This window comes from Argiope bruennichi, chromosome 3 (assembly GCF_947563725.1).
Source record: "Argiope bruennichi chromosome 3, qqArgBrue1.1, whole genome shotgun sequence".
NCBI classification, from domain to species: Eukaryota; Metazoa; Arthropoda; class Arachnida; order Araneae; family Araneidae; genus Argiope; species Argiope bruennichi.
Window position 1 is genome coordinate 86708864 of NC_079153.1, and position 22285 is coordinate 86731148.

The 22285-nt window shown below is 29.4% G+C and overlaps 1 protein-coding gene across 1 annotated transcript in view; it reads left to right on the plus strand.

Moving 5' to 3' along the window:
- Nucleotides 1-22285, plus strand: part of LOC129963892 (tyrosine kinase receptor Cad96Ca-like) — a 64279-nt gene that overhangs the window by 16035 nt on the left and 25959 nt on the right. Inside the window, exons 2-3 of the mRNA XM_056078480.1 lie at nucleotides 7710-7790; nucleotides 21492-21643. Coding sequence (XP_055934455.1) covers nucleotides 7710-7790; nucleotides 21492-21643 — 233 coding nt within the window. The remainder of the gene's footprint in view (nucleotides 1-7709; nucleotides 7791-21491; nucleotides 21644-22285) is intronic.

The following is a 22285-nucleotide window of genomic DNA, read 5'->3' on the forward strand; positions in this document are numbered from 1 at the left end:
TTTATTCTTATCATGTGCATGTTAATTATCGTTTTCACCATTAAAAACCGATGGAATTCTTTAATACTTATCATTTTCATGACTTTAAAATTTATAAAAATAAAAACACTTTACATGCTTTTTGTTTGTTATCCTTCTTTTTAATACTACTTTCAACGGAACTACTTTAAAGAATTTAGACAGAAAAAGAAAACCTAATCGTGATATCCGTTTGAGATAAGGATGTCATTTTTCAGAGCATAAACTAAAACGTGTTCTTAAAATGTTCAGAGAGTAATCGTATCATTTTCATTAGCAACCGGAAAATGGCTGCCAGAAAAACCTCCTAAGCCGACGCACTTACATAAATAGCATTTTGTTGTCATAATTTTATTATATTTCGTATTTTTATTGCCTTTTTTTTTTTTTTTTTTTTTTTTGTACGTGCGAAGTGAATAATAAACTCAAGTATAAACTGGTCTCCAGCTTCTGTAATAGGGGCATTTTGCAAATAGAAGGCTTGCCGTACGTTCTTTTGTGACGAAAGCCGGTTTTCTGAGCTCTTTTTTCTTTTCGTTTTTAAAGTATTGGTATATTGAATGAATTCAACTTTCGCTCCGGCTACGGTTGAACTCGAAGGTTTGTAAATCGTGATATCTATGTCTGAAAATTGCCAGAAAAAATCTGCACAGGTGCGTAAAATTAGTATAATAAAATAGTCTGGGAAGCACAGAGAAAAGTTTTTTCTGTGTCTGAAATGAAATTAATTTTCTGATAATTTTTTAAAAAAAAGAATTCTCAAGCTGTGTTTACAAAAGATATTTTACTGATTTCAGAACGGATAGGATATCAAAATGATCATAAAAGCATTGATAGTAAATACGGAAATATTTTGGAAATTATAAGAATTTGAAAATTAAAGGAATATTTGTATTTAAATACAATTAAATTAAAAAATAACCCTGAAATGAAGCACTTAAATGATTATCAAACGTTGAGTTATTAAAAAATATAAATACTGTAAAAACATGAAATATGAAAGATTATGATTGGTTCTGAATGAATAAAGTATGTCTATAACTACAAAAATTGTTTTGATTTTCTTACTATATGCACTATATGTCGAAATTCTTGCTCGTAGTTGTTAATAACATGGCTGCATTTATTAGCTCTCATTGTGTTTTTAAAATTAGGTCATGAGACATGATTAACGCAAAAGTAGTCCAAAAAGGTTCTACAAAGTTGTTTGTTGGACCTATAGACTAAATTTGTCACATAATTCTTGTGCAATAAATGTTCACAAACAAAACATTTTCCAAAATTTTGATTAAATTTTTAATAAAAAATTAATTGAAATTTTAATGTTTTCTTCAATAATTTCAAAGCGTGTTATAGCAAAAGAACATTTTTAACCATTTTAATAATAGTAATGAATAAAAATTTTGTGTGCCGTTATCGCTGTTATATTATTAACCCTTATGTTCATTTTGTATAGTATACCATACATACAACTTTATAAAAATATACTACCACTATAAAATAAAAATATATATAAAATATAAAAAAATATAAAAAATATAAAATATAAAAAAAATATATAAAATAAGCTATCTATATACATTTTTTTTCTTTTCTTCAAAAAAGCAATCTTGCCACGATAAGGGTTAAGAGGAAATTTTAAAAATAAAATAAAAATAAATGAATCAACCCTGCAATATTAATTAGCAATTTCTACAAATATTTTTTAATTAGCAATGCGTCATCTTTTAGTCACTGCATGTTGCAATCCATTCTTGCTAATGTTATTAATTTAAAAGCACAAAAGGCCTCCTGAATATCTTTTGGAATAATATCTTATTATAGGAATCCCTTCATGCGTTCATAGCAATTTTGAACTTCCTGAACTAATTCTGTCCATGAGAATTTGGCCCATTTATGGATTATAGAGCGATAAAAATCTAACGGAAACCTAAATTGTCATACTTGCTCACAAAAAAGAAAAAAGAAAAAAAAAAAAAAAAAAAAAAACTATAACACGCTCTAATTGTTTCTTTTTTTTTGTGGGGGAATCCTCGGAAGGTAAGGATTATTTTAGCGAACTAATGCAACATTATTTCATCTGACGTCGAAATAATGCATTTGGAATAAATAATGTAATTCAAGAATCTGGCAGCATTAAAAAAAGAGTCGGATATCATTAACTTTAAAATTGTTGAAGTGATAATATACATGAATTAAAAAAAAATATTTACGGATAATTTAAAAAAGGATTTGCATTCTCTTAGTAAGAGAATATTTTATAGATACTTCTGTCTTCGTGTTTTGTTAATGTTTGTGGGTTAAATAGAATACTTTTTACAGGAACTATAAAAATATGATACAAAAAGAAATGCAGAATCCAGCACAGTTAAAATCTCACATTACTGTTGTTGCTGGTGTGGCGTGGCGTGAAGAGGGGGGTGCCAGCTCAGGTGTCGTCTTCGTCATTTGACCGCGGTTCAAAATTACGAGGTCCGTCCCAAAATAGCCCTAGTGTTGCTTTACAACGGGACGTTAATATAATATTAAACTACAACTTATTAAAGGAAACCACATAAACTTTTTATTTATTTATTTATTTTTATTAAAGGGTTTTATGTTTAAAAAGAAACTTTAGCCAATAACAACAACGACGATAAAGAATTGTAAATAGATTTTCATTAGACTACAATTTGAATTTTTTCAAACAACGGATTTCTTTTGAATGTATTTTGTTCACAATTTTTGATTGGAACGAATAGACGTGAATTAAGAGGTTTGGGTAATCGCGTCTTTGGGCAGAGAAAGCGACAGACAAATTCCAAAAATGTGTTTTTCATACTCAAAGAGGTCTGAAACGTGGGAATTTATCAGAATCTTGAGTTCGAATCTCTTGACGATTATAATACTTTCTCTTTGCTCACTTCATATACAAGAAAGTTTTTAAAAAAAATGTTTCAACAAATTTTTAACGAAATCCAGTTAAGTTTATCAGTCAGTTCCTCTGTACTTTCGCTTGCATGTAAATGCGACAACACAAAATTGAAACCCTTGAAAAAGTGAAATTCGGTATGGGAACAAGTTACTAAAATTGTAACTCAATACCAAATTTTTTTACAGATTTGTTTCAATAGATTCAATAATTTTGCCTCAATAGTTCAATTTGTTTCAATAATTTTGCCTCAATAGTTCAATTTGTTTCAATAATTTTGCTTCAATAGTTCAATTTGTTTCAATAATTTTGCCTCAATAGTTCAATTTGTTTCAATAATTTTGCTTCAATAGTTCAATTTGTTTCAATAATTTTGCTTCAATAGTTCAATTTGTTTCAATAATTTTGCTTTAATAGTTCAATTTGTTTCAATAATTTTGCTTCAATAGTTGTTCAATTTGTTTCAATAATTTTGCTTTAATAGTTCAATTTGTTTCAATAATTTTGCTTCAATAGTTGTTCAATTTGTTTCAATAATTTTGCTTCAATAGTTCAATTTGTTTCAATGATTTTGTGTCAATGGATAAAATGGTGTTCTATGTACATTTTGTTTTCTATTCTACGAAATTCAGAACTCTTTAAGTCCTCTTTGAGAATAAAATCTGAATTCTGGTGGTGTTCATAGTCTTGTACAAGATTCACAATTTTTTTCGGAGTAGGTGGGAGATATAACATTTTTATTAAAGAATATATGAGAAAGTTTCAAGAAGACTACTTCTACTGTTTCCCTTTACTGCAAAACGACAAACACGTTTTATTACATCCACATGCGTCAGGTCTTTATTGCATCATCCCAGCACGTGTCTCAGTTGCGGGCTTTGGCCCACCCCCTGTTAAAAGTCCCAAATTCATGAAGGCAGAAATGAACAGAATACGTCATATAGTGTAAATTTATGCGGTTCCGTCTGATTTCTGCCATTGCAGTCATCAACCGTAGTTATCACTGAGCCATTTAAAAGTATTATGTAATTTCGAAATTCTAGAAAAAATTGCCTATAATTATATTTCGGAAGAGCTTGATTTACTTAATCAAGAAAAAAATCCATAAATATTTAATTAATTCCTGAGCGCCATTTATTAAAAAAAGATTCGTTTAAAAAATAGAAACTTTGGGTAAAATTAACCATTTTTTGAAAAGTATCTTTAAAAATAATAAATTTAAGGATAATAGCTTTAAAAAATTTAATATCAAAATAAATTCGAATCCTATTTATGAAATCTCATCATTCTGTTTAAAATTTTTGTTTAGGAAAATACGTTAGAAATTTATAAATTTATTTATAAGAACGAGGAAAAAAATTTAAAAACTAAAATTTACTTAACCCATTTATTGGTTTTAACGCATATCCAAAATTGTATAAATATCTGTTATTCCACTGCGTACAAAAAATTCATATTTTCATACGAATTTTCATTCTTTTATGGATATAGAAATACATTATCTGTAATATTTTCCGGAAACTATAATTCCCTTCACTTTGCATTAAATGCTGTATCTTATTAATTCATTTTTTATAATATTTTCATTATTTTCTTCATCTCTCATAATAATGTCTTCATTACGTTTTATCAGAATTTGCAGTTTGTCACTTTCGTAGAATATTCTGCCATCACAATATCGTCAACAGGGAAGAATATCAGAACCTCCAATCTTCTTCAACAGCTCCCATGTCTTTTAGATGCTGCTATTTTTTTATGACAGAGGTTTTAGTACATTTTGTTAGAACTTCGAAAATCAAAAAATCGAGAGAGAGAGAGAGAGAAAAAAAATCGTCTGAAAAATTTCATTTTATAGAAATTATATTTCGTAATATAAAGAGTAAAGAACACGAGTTCATGAAAAGTCAAGGTCTGTAGAAAAATTCCGTTAAATGGAAGCTCTTTTGAATGGAGATTCTATTGCATCTGATAATCAAACATTTAAAAAGAAATGCAAACATCTCTGCTGGAACAAAACTTTTTTTCCCATCCAGCTGTTCATTGTAATACTGTTTTGTATTTCTATAATGCATTGCGACTTTCTTGAGTTTTTGTTCGAGATGGCAAATAAATTACCAGACAAGGTTAAAACATGTTTGAGGTGAAAACTTGTTCCATAGACCGAGTTCAGAGCAATTATACCTGTTTCCTTGCTCCCGACATCTTCTTTCTCGGGTTTATCACCTGCTTTTTAATCGGTATTTTGAACTACTGTTGAGTTGAATTGTTCTATTCTGTTGATTTCGAATGTGGCTAATAGTTTCTCGTCGTAAACATTCTTTAAATTTTTTCAACAAACATTTTCCAACCATGCTGTAAATAATAATTGTAGCCCATCATTTAATTAATTAAATTTAAGGTATCGAAATTTTATTTAGTTTTTTTAAAATCGTAAATCACACATTTTTAAATATGGCTTTTGAAATTCTATTCTTTTAAATTACCTACACTAATTTGATTTTATATATATGATAATCAGACAGGAAATTAGAGATATTTTATTAAAAGTTAATGTTTAATGTTTAATTAATTTATGTTTAAATTATTTAATATTTAATGCTTATTTTAGTATTATTATTTGCTAAATGTGAGAGGTTATTTTGAATATTTTTCTATGAGTATTTATATTTTTAAGGTATTATTGTAATTTTTAGGTGATATTGATTCATTGCAGCATCTTGATTTCCTAGGGTTGCAGATTTTGAAGATAAACACTTTGAAAGCATATTAATTATATTTAATATAGATATTAATCCTAAAAGTTATAACAAGTTAATTCATATGAATCTTTAAGAATATTGAAGAAATGTTCGAATCTGCTGGTGCTAGTTGAATGGCATATTATAATGAAGGATTATTAAAATCAAGAAAACAATGAGGGTGAAAACCCAAAAGATTAAAAACCTATGAAACTAAAAAAATGATGGAACTTTTATACTCGGTATAAATTTAAAAAATGCAATTTATATCTTCTTGAATTGTGCCTTTTCTGAAAAAATTACTTTCAAATACAGTAATTAAATTTTTTTTAAATATCTAAAATTTGTCCATATAATTAATGGCATATATAATGAAGCAAGATATTTAAATGGTCATGATAGTTATAAAGCTATGCAACATGAAATGAGATGCATATTTGAGATTTCACTCGAAATTCTGGGGGAAAATTTACGATTTCACACTAAAACATAATTTTCTAATTATCTGAGATATTGCAAAACTTTGAAATCAATTTATAGTCACTATTTTTTTTATTATTTATTTAAAAGAATTATTTATTTATTTTAAAGGTTTGACGAAAAGTTAAATTTAATGCAAAAATCTCTAAGTTTATTCAAACCTTTAAAAAAAAAGTATGTAGTCTGTAAAATTTTTTTGTATAGTTTATAAAGTTTTAGCATAAATGTTACTTAAAGCTAAAAAAGTATTGATTCAAATATCATGTTTTAAAGAACATAATATAGTAGAACTATATTCAAAGAATTCAATAAATAGGGCTGCTTATTTTTAGAATTACATTTGTGTATTTAAAATATAATAAAAGATGTATGATACTAATCACAATTCATAAATATTTTTGTGGAAAAATAAAATATTTTGGTTTATTATTTCATTAATTTATATCTTCATTTAGTGCGTCTCTATTCGGATTCCCGTTCAATTAACTTAATATTCTCAAATCATTGAAATTTCGTGATGTTATCATTATCATAATGTAAATATTTCAAAAAAATTTAGTAATTTAATAGATATATTTCAAGTTAAAAATTAAAAAAATGTTTTCAGGCAGTAGAAAAAGGCTGTTCTAACATCTCAAATTCCTTTGTTCTGTTAACAATAAAGTAACCTACGACAAATAAACATTTTTAAATTCAAAATTATTCTTTAATATAGTGTATTTTAGTTGTGAGTTCTTTAAATACAGTAGTAATTTACAGAATTCAAAAACAACTAACAAAGAGAATTCCTAAAATGTTTTTGTGTAATAAATTAATTTTACTCTGTGATAGAATATATGACTCAACAAATTATTTATCATTCACCTATGACTTCATTAAATAAAAACATAAACAGCTGGCAAATTTACAGTTGCAATAGATAGGATAATTTAAACGGAATATGGAAATTAACAGTGTATTTATGTGACGAGCAGATGTTGCCCTTTCTCCTTCCCACCTCCTCAAAAACAGAGCAGATGCAAAGCGATCTGATACATTCGAAATTACTCAAACGATCTGAAAAAAATTCAACGACAAAAAGAATAATGACACAGAGGAAGAGAATATATCTCCTCCTTCTCTGTGAATAATGAGAGGTCACTGGTTTTGAATTACTATCATAAATCGAGTAAAAAGAAACTCGTAAGAAGTATTTAAATATTACTTCATCTGTTGAATTCATTTATTTATTTCTGAAATTCGAGAATCGCATTAATAGTATCCAACTTTATTGTGTTGGATACTGTATTGTATATCATTATCCAATTATACTGTATTATATATAAATAAGAACCAAATTAATGAATTAGATAAAATACAATTAAAATATTTATATTGATTGTATTTTAGCATATAAATTCTGATAGATATTATTAATTTTATTAATATTTATAACCAATAATAATTTTTTACTTTCAATTAATTCAATCGAATGTTCTTACGAACAACAATTATTTTTTTATTCACTTCATTTCTAATAATTTTTCCAATACATTCTTATGTATTTTAAATTCTTATTTCAGTTTCTGCTTTTACCGGCCATAATACACCTCCAGTTTTTGATTTCAAACGGGACTGGTTGATCCAAGAAAATGAACCAGTGGGTAAGTAAATAAGACCATATTTAACATTGTGCAATTATTGTAATTATTAAAATTCATTCCCAAACAATATACTAATGAAGATATCATCTTTCTGAAATGCAGTGATATATTACGATTTTTGACAAATTATTAAATAAAAATGAATTTTCTGTAAATAGAAGATGTAGATTTTTAGTTATTTTATTAATTTAAATCAGCAATGAGTTCTTCTGTATAACTCAATTCTATAAAAACTCTATTTCTGAAATGAAGGGATATTTTGGAAATGGTCTCTATTTTTGTATCGCTATCAGATATTGAAGATGAAACCTGAGCCACATCTCATTCTCTAAACTTTCCCGCTGGAAGCGTTTGTTGATTAGAAAAACGTTTAATGATCACCAGGCTTATAAACACAATGGATATTTAGTGAAATCAGGTCTACAGACAAATGTCAAAAATTTATCGCATTGTGAACTGTTTATTTATCAACGAATTGATTAAAGAAGAAAGGAAAATTAACGTTAACACTTCTGCAAATAATAACAACAACAACAGAAAAGATAAATTCACGAGCGACTTTAAAAATTGAAATTTATTAAAACAGTAAAAACTAATGTCCAAATAAGAGGAAAAAAATCTATGAAAAAATACCTATTATATTGATTAAAGAAAAAGCTTTTATCCATTACAAAAAGTTTTCAAGTATTTTGCAATGGAAAATACTTGAATGAATGGAGAATGAATCTAGAACAATGGAGAGTTTTTTTTTGTTTTTGTTTGCGGAAACTTTTTTTTCACAAAAAGTATTTTTAATTGTGCTGCAACTTCGTTTTAACTGATCATCATTGTTTCTAATAATCGTTTGCATTTTGATAGAAAAAGAGATGTAAAAAATGAAAAATGATTCGCTTATGCGAACAAAATGAAATAAACATTTTTACAATATGAAATAATTTGGTTACATCAAATAACTTTTATTTTTATAATAATAATACAGCCAGAAAAAAAATGTTGTGCAATATCAGGTTCGCATATGATCACATGATGTTATTCTTTTTAAATGAAACTCTGCGATCCTTTGATCCATTGACATCTTTTAGGAATAAATTTAGATTAAAAGATTATTTTCCTTAGATGAAAGAAGTCATAATTTTTGCGGAGAAGGTCAAACTTTGTTAATAGTTCTTAGATACTTATCAAGATAAGAACTAGCAGTAATTAGAAGGGATATAATTTTTTTTTTTTTTTTTTTTTTTTTTTTAACCTCATTGCTAGGAAAAAAAAACTTATGGATGCAACGCCGCTCTAAATCTTTATGAGCATAAAGTAAATGGATGTACACTGTATGAACTGCTAATCTCAGGATAGTTCTTTTAATGTAAACTTGCAGAACCTGCATGGCGTCTTAAGGACATGATGAATGTCAGCGCAATTAAAACCATAATAACGTAAACAATAAAACGATGAAAACGAAGTAAAAAAATAATATGGATTTAGCAATTTTTTCGTGGCAAAGGTATTGCCTGGTCAATTACAGACGATAAAATCGAAGGAAAAAAACACTGAAAATGAAGAAGTGCTAAAACGTAAAGAGATAATAAAGCTTGTTGGAAACAATTCTATAAAAATTTAAACCGTAAAAAAAAATGTTAGTCTTGATTTCTTAATTGGTTTCTTGTGAAATTAATGAATTTATTCTCCCCATACATCAGCGTTTTCCATTGAAGATCAGCGAAAAAAATATTTGAACTCTTTGGAAAGACAATTAATTACAAATCAAGGAAAAAAAGATATTTTAATTATTTCTATTTTAAATTAGAGAGAAATGTTCGATTAATAAACTCGAAAATTAAAAAAATTTAATTTGACTGTTTGTTGCTGGAATTTTATTTTTAACTCCTAAAATATTTCGGAAAAGTTATTAATTTAAAAAATTTTTTCACAAATTTGTCTGAAGAGCAAAATAAATTTCAATAGAGCGGCAATTGTTTGTTTTATTTCGATGGTGCACTTATCCCCCCATTAGAAACGATCATTAGCTGACAATAGATCAAAATGCTGTCCATATTCATAATATTCTTATTAACTAAAAAAAAAAAAAAAGAGAATAATAATTTGGATAAATAAAGAAAAAAATCTTTTTTTTTTCACTTTTAATAGCTTCTTCATATGCATTATTTCATCTTCTTCTAGGGCTGCTATGACTTAGATTTTTCATATCTTTAAATTTTTTTATTCCCGGTTTCATTTTTAGTCTTCACTATCATTTACATTGACTCAAACAATTGAGAGGGCACCTTACTTTTACTTGATAAATCCGACTTTCATTATAAATAACACCTTACCAAGAAGTGCAAACATATTTTTATTTTACATATAAGAAATGGTTTAATTTAAGTAAAAACAAAGAATAGTCAACGAAAATCCTCTAAACTGAAAAGTTTCAGAAGCATTTTAAATAAACATATGCAGATTTTTGCTCCAAAAAATTGAGAATACACCAATGAAATTTTATAATATCTGGCATAGAAAAAAAAATGCCAATATTTAGTTGCATGTCTTTTGGTTTTTATAAGGACTTTTAAACGTCGTGGTATCCATTCGACCCATTTTTGGTGGTATCTGATGATATTTTACCCCATTCTTCTTGCAACACTTGTTATAAATGGGTTTTGTTTCTAATTTTGTGTTTTTGGATTGCTGTTTAGAGTGTGATCCACAAATATTGAATGACACTGATGCCTGGTGGACTGTGGTGGTGTGTGTAACTGCTGTTTACAATAAAAAAGACATCACATTTTGATGTTATGTTCAGTGTGTTTGGGGTCTTTGTCCTGCTGGAAAAGGAAATTTCCATCCAAATCCAAATTTTTAGCACTTTTGCGAAGAATATCCAATTAAACCTTATGTTTCATCCAACTTGCTGCAGAAATTTCTCAAATCAGGCAGAAATGTAAGTGATGAAACTGTGCGAAATGTAATTAGACAAGTTAGATATAAAAGTCGAATTGTTAGAGAGAAACCGTTCATCAGCTTGCAAATTCAGAAAAAGTGTTTGAAGTTTGCAAAAACTCATCAATTGAAGTAAAATAACTTTTGGAAGAAAATTATATTTAGTGATGAAAGAAAACTCGACATTTTTGGCAGTGACAGCCGTCGCACCGTATGGAGAAAGCCTAATGCTGCTTTGGATCCAAACAATTTAAGTCTTATAGTTAAACATGGTTGTGATTCTGTCATGATTTGGAGTTGTATGGCTTCCTCCTTGGTAGGAAATTTAGTTCTTATAGATTACATTATAAACCACATCGTATACTTGGATATACTTCGCAGCTGTCTAAAGGAAAGTACTAAAAATTTTGATTTAGATAGAAATTTTATTTCCCAGCAGGACAACAACCCAAAAAAGAATACACGTAACGTCAAAATGTGGTGTCTTTTTCATTGTAAACAGCAGTTACACACACCACCACAGTACGGACCGAAAGACTGTCAATCCCTTGTTATATTTAGCTCAAAATTTGAAAGAGGTCTACACTATAGATATTAATTCTGTGTATCGGATTTCATCTATTTAGCACTCTTTGTGCTAGATAGATGTAATTATGGTGTTAAATTATATTTGAACAGCTGGACAGATTTTGCTCAAAATTTGAGAGAAATCTTCAAATCAATCAATCAAGAACGTATTACGAATTTCATCTATCTAGTTTGAAACGTTTTTGAGTTATTTTTGTCACAGACGAATAGACATTTTCCAAAAATATATTGTTCGGACTGAGGGAGGTCTAAGACGTGAAGATTCTTCAAAATCTCGAGTTTGAATTTTTTCATGATTAATATGCTTTCTCTATACTATGTGTACGAGAAAGTAAACAAATAAATAAACTGCTTATATAGATATTAAATTAAAATCAATAATGCCTATCTGAAAGTTCAAAGGAGGAAAGGAGCGGGAAGTTATTACCTAAGAGGCCCCCAATTGTGTTTAATCAAACCCTGCCAGCAACTCGCGCCTTTTGGAATCATTAAAAGTTGCTAATGATTATTGGTCATTGCACTTGCTACATTTCATCCTATAATTACCAGTTACACTTGCAAATACTTCTAAAAATAAGGAAAGTGGAGACCAGTGAGACACTTTTTCGCAGCACGCCTGCGCTTCGAGGAAGTGACCTATATTCTAATCACTCTGCTTGCCCAACCGATCACCTACACCCACACCAAAAGACCTTCGAAGTTTTCTTTATTCTGCACTCTTCTTTGTGGAGGTTTTCGTCTTCCTTACACCTCCTCAACACTGGTGTCGTGTAACAGTCCGGTTTCAGCAAACTCAGAATAGCCTATAATCGCGAATAGATGTGTTTGATGGAGGTGTCTTGTTTGAACTTCCTCCTGACCCCTTTTTCTTACGACCTGATGGCTGTCCGAAAAGAACAACAGAATTTTCCGATTCGTCCGAAAGTTTATTCTTTTGGGAATCACTGAATTGTTTCATCAAGCTTTCGCTTTTCTAGTTGGGTTATTCTTCGTCGTTCAAACAATTATTATTCTAGCGGAAGTCGTTACACGCTTTTGGTTTCGTTAAGAACAGTTCTGAAGTTTGAATTTTGATGAAGAAAAATTATCACAAAAGGAACAATGAATCCTCTTATTGATAGAACAATGATGGAGAATTTTATTTAGTTGATTGATTTGTTTTTAAGCAAAATTACAAATTTATTGTACTGCTGTTCTTTATGTATAATGAATTCATACTATGACGAGTAAAAGTACCGTGCTTCAACTAATGACATGCTAAGTCAAGAAATTTTATTTCCGTATGGAAGTTTGCTTCAGTGCATGATTTAAATGTTATATTTAACTTTAAAGCGGGCGCATGCGCATATGCAAAAGATACACTAGAGAAGAATTTCGTTTTATATCTCTTTGCTACAAGATGCTATGAAAGCATGATTTCGGTTATTCTTACAATTTCTTTCAATGATCTATTAGTTATATATATAATGTTGCTGTTATCACCAGTTACATTATTCGTTCAACAAGCAATAAAGGAAAGCTACATAGAAGGAAATATATCTAAGAAAACTGGCAAACGCTCTTACGGAAGAATAGGTTGGGCCAATAGCACATTACTTTTTTACAAAGCGAAAAGAGTGGGAATAGAACTTGGTTTAAACTCCAATTGCATCAGGTTTACCTAATTAACAACCTAATTTTAATTATTAATCTCTTAAAAATTTATATAATAGCATATCATGTATGACCAAAATAAAAAACAATAATTGTTTCTAAGAAGCTTTTTATTTTGTTTGTTTAGGATTTAATTTGATAGATTTCCAGGAACAAGATTTTTAAATATATATTTCTATTTTCCTAAATATCTGGTTACACAAATAATTTTAGGCATAATACAAAAAAAAAAAAAATGAACTTAAAAGCGTTCATTCGAAATTTTTTAACTGCATCTATAAAAGCTGAAAAGGAAATTTTTATCTCCGTTACAGACTTATGCATGAATAAAGTATAATTTATTATATTTAATTAAGAATCAATTTTAAACTATGTTCTAATTCTTTACTTGTGTGCAATCATGGAATAATTTCTATTGTGTGCCAGTTAATGACACTAACTAACAATATTTGAAATCAGAGATTTGATTTAAAGAATTAACACGCCATTCTTGGCGATCATTTTATCTTCCGAGAATAAGGGCTTTTAGGGTTCTTAAGCTTTGAATTTAGGAGCTATCTAAAATTTCATACTTGCTGCTTAATAAAATGAAAAATATAGAAATATGAAATAAATTTGCACAATCGTCCAGTAGTTGAGATTGGGAGATCCTATCTGTATTTTTCCACATAGTGAATGTTTAATGAGGTAACGTTCTCAAGATTTATTTCGAAAATGGGAGCGGGATTGTGAAGGACAGACGATCGCTCATAAAGTATTTAAGCGTCATTGGTTTTCATGTGGAATAAAAATTAGTGAAATCTATCCAGAAGATGAGGCGGGAGATTCGTTCTTTGGCCTTCCTTGTAAAAATCTAAAATTTTCGACCAGAACTTGAGATATATCATTCATTTATCTTTTCATATGTATAACAAGAAAAAATCTGAAAGCAAAATTGGGAATATGAATGTTTTTACTGCCTCTAAAAAAAGCGCGAAAGGGAAACAAAATATTCTTTTTGAAGAATTTACTAGATAAATAATTTTTAAAATAAAAATTATTTTTAAACAGTGGCAACTAGTGGGTTATATCGTATTTTGAAAATGTTCCTGTTTCAACCCTTTCCCTTTTTTTGTGTTCTAATATTTTTTTTTGTTTGTTTTTTGTTTTCAAGCCTTTGACCCAATATTCATTCTACATGTTAAGTGTATTGGACCAGCAAGACTGGAATTGTTCAGTTTCAAAATCGTATAGAAGTTTTTCCTGGTTTCCAAAAGGCATTTCTGACAATTATTGATTGTAAAAGCTCAGCAACAGCTTGTAGTCCGTGGACCTAACAACTTCATTTGTTTGTTATTCAGTGCGACCATAAAAACCACCCGTCCTTGAGTTTGCAAAGGAAAGTCTTCGGCACAGCACCGAAGAATGAGACGATTAGGGTCGACAAACAATGGTCCGGATTGTAGATAATTCGCTCCTTGCGCATGAAGGTCGTTTTTCGAATTCGGCGACTTCTAAAAGGTGGGTCAGATAAAACACTGTGCGACATCCTCCAAAGAAAAAGGCACTCTGCCGAAATTCAAGGATAAGGAAATAAGATTTCTACTTAGAAAAATTGGTCTTAAAGAGAGAGAACCAAAATTTTCTTGCACACTGTCTTATAAACTCATCGTGCCAGAGGACGCCTTACATAGAACTGATGTACAATAATTACGAAATATTAACTTTTGGTGTAAATTTAGGACAGCCGGACAAATGGACTTCCTCTAAACAGATTTTACTCAAAATTTGATAGATTTGATTTTGATTAATCAAAGGTAAAGTGCCATGAAGGATTGGCCAGATAATTAAATTGGTCGTTGGCAAGCAGCCCCCCATTAAATGTTCCACACGGCTGTCGGATATCGTGTTTAATATCTAAATAGCATTAAAATTAATATCTATGACCCCTTTCGTTTCAGAGAACTAATATTTTCTGAACCAATCTGCCTCTGGGATTGTGTTAATTGTTCGTAGAATTGATAGTTAAGTATCTGTTCTTGTTATGCCACTATATTTACACCATCAAAACGTTGCCATAGTTATATCTATGCTCTAGCATAGTCTATTTCCCATAGTCTAGTCTATTTACCATAATTACATCAGAGTTATTCAAAGCGATATTACAAAGTAGGAAGGATAGCCTTCCTTCAGCGAAAAGAAGCGAGATCCTTTTACTAATATAGATATAAATTCTGATACTAAAAAATATGACATGCCCTTAAAATAAACTCTAATGCGACTTTTGAAACGAAAAAAAAAAAAAAAACAACATGTCTTATTTTCAGAGAACATGTCTTAAATCAGAGCTCTTATATTAATTGGGACAGATTTTAACACTTTGTTTCTTTTAGACAAATAGTCCTTTATATACAAGTGCCCGTATTTTATTTAAAGGCTCTAAATAGCCAGTTTTATACTTGTTATAAAATGTTTCATGTTAAAAAAATTAATTACATTTAATTTTAAAGGAAAATAATTTCAGAAGAATTATTTTTTTTTTTTCAACTTTTCATGCACATTAAATTTTGTTCTTTGATATAGCTAATGTAGATAAATCAACTTGAAAGAAATAATAAAAATAATAGCGAAGTATTTTATTTATATTCATTAATCCTCACAATTTAAAAAAAATCATAACTAATATCATTATTTCTGATTTTAGAATTTATTTTTTGGGTTTTAGCCTATTTTAGTTCAATTATTAAATACCAAAGTAAACACTTACTTAGGAGCCCCCAGATCCTCAAGATTCTTTTTAACTTTAATTTGAGGGTTATTTCTTTTTGTGCTTTCATTTAATTATAAAAACTGTGTGGTCAGACTTATTCAAATTAAAATCAGGTATTCATTTAACTAATTTTAGAGCATTATTCTAATAACTTTTCTAATTATTTACCATCTGTTAATGCTTTATAATTCTAAATATTATTTAAAATGCATTGTCATTATTTCTTACGAATTTGCTTAAAATTACGCCTAACTTTCATTTGTGCATTTTTTTTATATGATACAAACTTTTTAGAAACTGACCTGCAATTAAACATTTTGCTATTTTGTGAAAATTTGCTACCTAAAATTACTTTTTTAAAAATCAAGTTAATATCGATAAAAAAATATTTTATTTTGAAAGTTTGGTGGGCAAAAGAGACCTTGAGATCTGTATTGCCAAGCTTAATCTGGCCCTGCATTGTCATTATTTCTTACGAATTTGCTTAAAATTACGCCTAACTTTCATTTGTGCATTTTTTTTATATGATACAAACTTTTTAGAAACTGACCTGCAATTAAACATTTTGCTATTTTGTGAAAATTTGCTACCTAAAATTACTTTTTTAAAAATCAAGTTAATATCGATAAAAAAATATTTTATTTTGAAAGTTTGGTGGGCAAAAGAGACCTTGAGATCTGTATTGCCAAGCTTAATCTGGCCCTGCATCTAGCATCCAAAAATGAAGCTCAATAATCTAGTCAAGTCAATAAACATAATTATCTGATTCATGCTTTCTTTTATGGGTTTGATTGTAGATGGTAGAATACAGCTACGGCGCATAAAGACAAACAAATTAATTACAACAAAGCGATGACCTTGAGAAATAAAATAAAAGAAGATAGTGATATACAGATGTGTCCTGTTCCCAAAACTTTGACAGTGAGACAAAAACAGGTCCGGTTAACTAGTTCACGTTTCTAACCATCTAAACGATGGGCATTGTTCCGGCGATCATAACAAACCTATTAAACGCAATCTGGAGCACCGATACTTGACTAAACCATGATCAGATGAAGGAGGTCAACAAGACAGCGTTACGTTTCCAAGTGCGGTTTGGGTTTTCCATCTCCGATCGGAAGGAACAGCCTGGAAACAGGTTATGCAAAACTAATTTTGGGGGATAGATGCAACAGTTGCGATGGAAGAAGTGAAAAATCACTTCGTATACCTCCTAAGAACTCGGTGCAGGCAGTGGTCGATGCCCTGGGTGTTGCGCACTTCTTTCAAATTGACACACAAGATTAGGTGGAGTATTTATTTAACCAATCGCCAAGCGACAGCGTTAGAAATAGTTTGCTAATTTGCAAAAAAGAAGGAAAGCAAAAGAATTTTCGGAGTTGGGTAGAGGTTTGGCAACTTTTTTTTGGGTCTAGGAATGTTGTTTTGAATGGGACCAATTTTGAATAGAACGATGAAATCAATCCGAAATTTTCTTTCTTTTGTTTGTTTTGCTTGCCTGGGTTAGTATGGTTGAGATTTAGAAATTTCATTCTAAGTCTAATATTGTATGCTTTCCCATTCCTCTGTTACTGTTCAATCTATAAAATTGCAATATCGGGAGTTGTACCCTTAATGAGATGTATATAAAATTTTCTTTTATATTGGAAAATATCTTTAAATAGTTAATCCAAAGCATATTTATTAAGCCCCCCCCAAAAAAAGATTTTTTTTGCATGTCATTTTATTATGGAAAAGCTGTGAATTAAAAAAAAAGGTAAGAAAGTAATAAAATTCCAAGATGTAAGCGATACTGGAGAAAATTTTAAAGTTATAAAGCAGTGAGAAATCTTATATATATATTCTAAAAATTGTCAAAATCCAGGGAAAATTTGCAAGACTATTAAATTTTTATCATTAAAAAGACCCTTTTTGAAATTTCAAAACAGTGAAAAATGTTGAAATATATGAACATTTTAGTTAAAATTAAAAAAAAAATGTTCCGAGATGCATATTTCTACCTACCGAGGTAATATCTGGAAAATCAAACTTCGCTCGGGATTTTTTTTTTTTTTTTTTTTTTTTTTTTTTTTTTTGTAAAATTGTGGGAGGTTTTTTTTGGGGGGGGGGTGAGAAAATATTTAGATACTAAGATAATTAGATAAGAATCGCATACTGATTATATATGAATATTTTTTAATCTTGCCTCATCTTACATCCATCACCGCCATCTCACAGAATTTTAAGGTACCAGTAGGTTATCATCCTATGGCAACAATGCAAGTGCCCCCAAAATTTACGAGGTGGCGCTATATGATACTGTCAGCGTAAGAGCATATAGAAACAAAAAAAAACAAACTAATAGTTAGTTATAAAAAAATGTTTTTTTTAAATGTGTGTATGTGAAATCGTATTTTTTTTGAGGAGGGGGGGGATGATTTATAAAGCAATCCTTATCAAAATATAAAATCTGATCCGAATCGTTAGAGCAGTTTCCGAAATACGCGAAATATACACTCACACACATTCATTTTTATTAGTAGTACGGATAGGGGCAACTACATTTCGTTATTATTTCTTCTCAACTTAGAAATAATTCATTTGGTTAAATTTCATAATCTTCAAATAGTTTCTGATTTATACATAAAATAATTAGGTGCATGCAATACTCCCGATTGACTGACCTTAGATATATTTCTCTTCTGATGCGAGTTTGACACATTCCTCGACTGCCAATGTGTAACATGAGAATCATTCACGATCTATTCAAAAATTGCACCAGACTACATAAGTGAATTGAATTCAACTTCACAACAGTTTTGTGATATTGAGGAAGCGGTTAAATCATAAGAATTCCTCTGAAAAATTTTCTTATACTCTGTTAATTAAAAATTGAATTTTAACTACCAGAAACTTCTTTTTCTACTTGCAACTGATTCCCTAGCATATAAAATAGTACTTGCATATTTTTATTGCTCCCAAGTATACATGGCAATGAGGTCAAAATCAGATTAGGCCAAATCGCTAATTTCAGATTAGGCCAAAATCGCTAGGCTGCTTTATACATAAGATGTCAAGAAGAATGCATTCCCTGATTTACTTGGCGATTTTTCAGATGATTGCGTCAAGATAATTATTTGGCAATTTTCAGATTGCGCCGAGATCGCCAACGCTGAATTCAAAATTGCCAGATTATGCGATTTATGATGAGGATCATAAAAATAAACTAGTATTTTTTAAAATTGGTGTTTTAAAATCTAATCCTACTTAATACAGTATCCTAGTCATGTGCCATACTTAGTAGGATTAGAGCAGCCAACACATTATTAACTGTTTTTAGTCTCCATTTACAACCAAACGTTCATTTAGATGGCAACCTAATGTTTTGCACATTTCCTTATTTATTGTTTATATTTTATATCATTATAAGATGTCACTGACCTTCAATAGCAGCGTTTGGCACATGACCAAATTGTGAAAATGGGAGTTAAATAAAGTATTAAAATGCTTTAAAAATTTAAACTATTAATGATGGTGAAAAGTTCCTGGGTCTTTTATTTAATTCTTTACATAATTTAAAATACATACGAACATCATTCAAATCGTTACTCGAGAATCTGTCAATTCAACCTGAATAGGTAGACTTTGTAACTTCACTCATAAATCATGCAGTTTCAAGAACCAAGAATTTTGAAAAGAATAGTATGAGGACGATAAACTTTCCCGATCTATAAACAAACAAAAAAAGTTGTCCATGCATTAAAGATAAATTTGAAACAAACTGGCTTTCTTATTCATTAATCATTCTGAATCAGAAGCACACTCGGCCGCGTTCTTTTCGATTAGGATCATGCGTTTTACGATTTGGAAGATAAATTCTCTTCCTTTCTTTTGTGAAGAAGAATTTTTCCGACAATATGATGGTTCGAATTCCGAAACGCATTTCCCATAAAACGCATCGGTGGAAATCTTGAGAAATTGGGTTACATCGTTCCCGAACCACTCGGAAGAAGTTAAAGACGAGGATTCATACCAAGAAAATTCTTTAGAGAAGCTTTAATGTGAGTCAGTGTTGCGTGATATCTGGAGCATGTTCGGGCTTGCAACATCTGGAATTCTTTTGACTAAAGCCCAACCAAAATGCTGTTAAAATGTGCTGTTGCATTCAAGAGATTTAAAAGAGTCACGAGTTTTGATATCTATTGTGCGATAGGAGTGTGTGTTAGTACTTGGAAATAAAAATGGTCAATTTTTTTAAGAAAGAAAAAAATTAATAAAATTAAAACATGCGTGACATAGATTTCCATTGCTAACAAACAAATATGCATGTATTCCCCATCAATCATAGCTCTTATTCACATTTAACAAGAGAACAGAGATTGACGCAATTTATTAAACAGGGATCTGATTACCTAATGGTAGATTCGCATCTTCGTATCCAATAAGTCATCGTTTTGAGATCTGATTGTACAAAGGTTCGTTAGGTGCACAGTTTTTCTGATGCCCATTAAATTCGACTAATGTGTTCCCATGGTGTGGTAAATACCGTTGATGTAGTCAGGTTGCGACATGGGTGATAGCATTGACACCTAAAACACCCATCTTGGAGACAAAACAATATCCAAGGAATTACTATAATTGAGATAGGATTTATTATAAGTTTCCAAATTACTCACTTCTAAAGTCAGTGGAATTGAATTGTCTATGACAAATGCCATTAGAAATAACAACAACATAAGTTTCCAATCTGTTAAGTCTGATTTCAACTTTAATCATTGCATACTGAATTTTCTCAACAAAAAAAATCATATTTACAAAAATATTTCTACCATTGCCATTTCAGTTAAATATTATGCTTAATATTTTCTGTTTTTTAAGTTAGGCGTATAAAATTTTTTAAAATTCGGAATGGGTTTTTCAATACTTTTAAGATTTAGTATATAAACTTTTAAATTCTTAATACATTTTTAAATTTAATAATCATATAATAAAAAATATATATGTTTAATGTTTAATGTTTAATGTTTTTAAAAATTAATAATCTTCTAATAAAAAAATCTTTAAATGTTTCATGCTTTTAAGACTAAGTGCATCATGTTTTGAATTTCTGATAAATTTTTTAATGATTTCAATATTCACGTTTTTATGGTTTTTTGCTAAATAATATTTGTATTTCTGTAAAAAGCCATCCTTTTTAATAAAATCCTTTTAATCCTTAATATCCTTTTTAATCCTTATCATGGCCTTCTTTTCATATCTTATTTAAATAGCATTTATCTTTCCAAACAATACCTAGGTATTACATACGTCTTAAGGAAACAAATAGCATGACGCATAAATAATTTCCAAATTTTATGCTTTGGCTAAAGATGCTGAGGTTTCATGCATGTCCGTTAACATGTACTATCTGTTTTCAAATAGAAATGCTTCGGTTTTTGCGTATGTGCTAAAAGCGTTTGGGGTGAAAGATGGAGGAGGAGTGGTTTACATTTATTTAGTAACATAATTTCTGATTGACAGTAGAATAACGTGACACAAATTTCGATTTAAAATAAAATTGTATGTATCAAAAAAGGATCAAAATTTTTTTTTAATGTAAAGAAATGCATCTAACAAGATTAAACTTAAAACTTTAAAAAAAAAAAAAAAAAAAAAAAAAAAAACCTTCCAGAAATTTTACTTATCGGATCATCTTACTCACTGCATATCACCCCTCTAAAAGATAAAATCTTCCAAATGTCATGGTCATGGCCTTCCTTAAAAAAACAATATATTAATATATTTGTTTCTCTTTACAGGTAGTCGAATCATCACAGTTCGAACTCGGGATGAAGACAACGACCCAATTGAATACGGAATCGAGCCTGCAAGATACGTGGACGGGTCAGAGTATTTTCGAATCAACAAGGATAGTGGCGAAGTCTATCTTAAGAAGGCTCTAACTGGACAGGTAATGATATTGCTATTGTTTAACCAGCACGCGCGTAAACACCATTGAATATTATTGATGCTATCATAACGTCGAAAGAAAGAGAAATTCTCAGCAAACTTCTTCTCTTCATACGCAATTAAAAAAAAAAGAGGGAGAATTCACACCGAAAAAAAACCCTATAGATTGACATTGACTACATTAGAAAAAATCGGAGTAAATACATGAAGGATAACTAATTAGTCAGAGCAAACGAGAAATGAATGTGAGAAAAAAGGTGATTAATATCATAATTTTGCAACTAAGCTTTTAAAAATTATTTATTAAGCTATTATAAATTAATTATTCTGTTATTTCAAATAAAAATATTAGGTTTTTAGTTGGAATGATTGTTGTATATTTAGTTCCTGATTTTAATTAAATATCATAGTTGAATCCTTACGGGTTTTTTTCTTTCCTTTTTATTACAAATACATGATATTTTATGCACCAAAAAATTTGACCTCATGATTTAGAAAAATCTGTAAGTCTCGGACATTTCTGAGTTTATGGGAATTATTTTTATCTTTCCGTGAACACGACAACTTAAAATGCTTTATGCTAGACGAATACAATTTTGTATGTGGTCTTTACATTGTTATTTGTTACTTTCTGTCTAGTTCT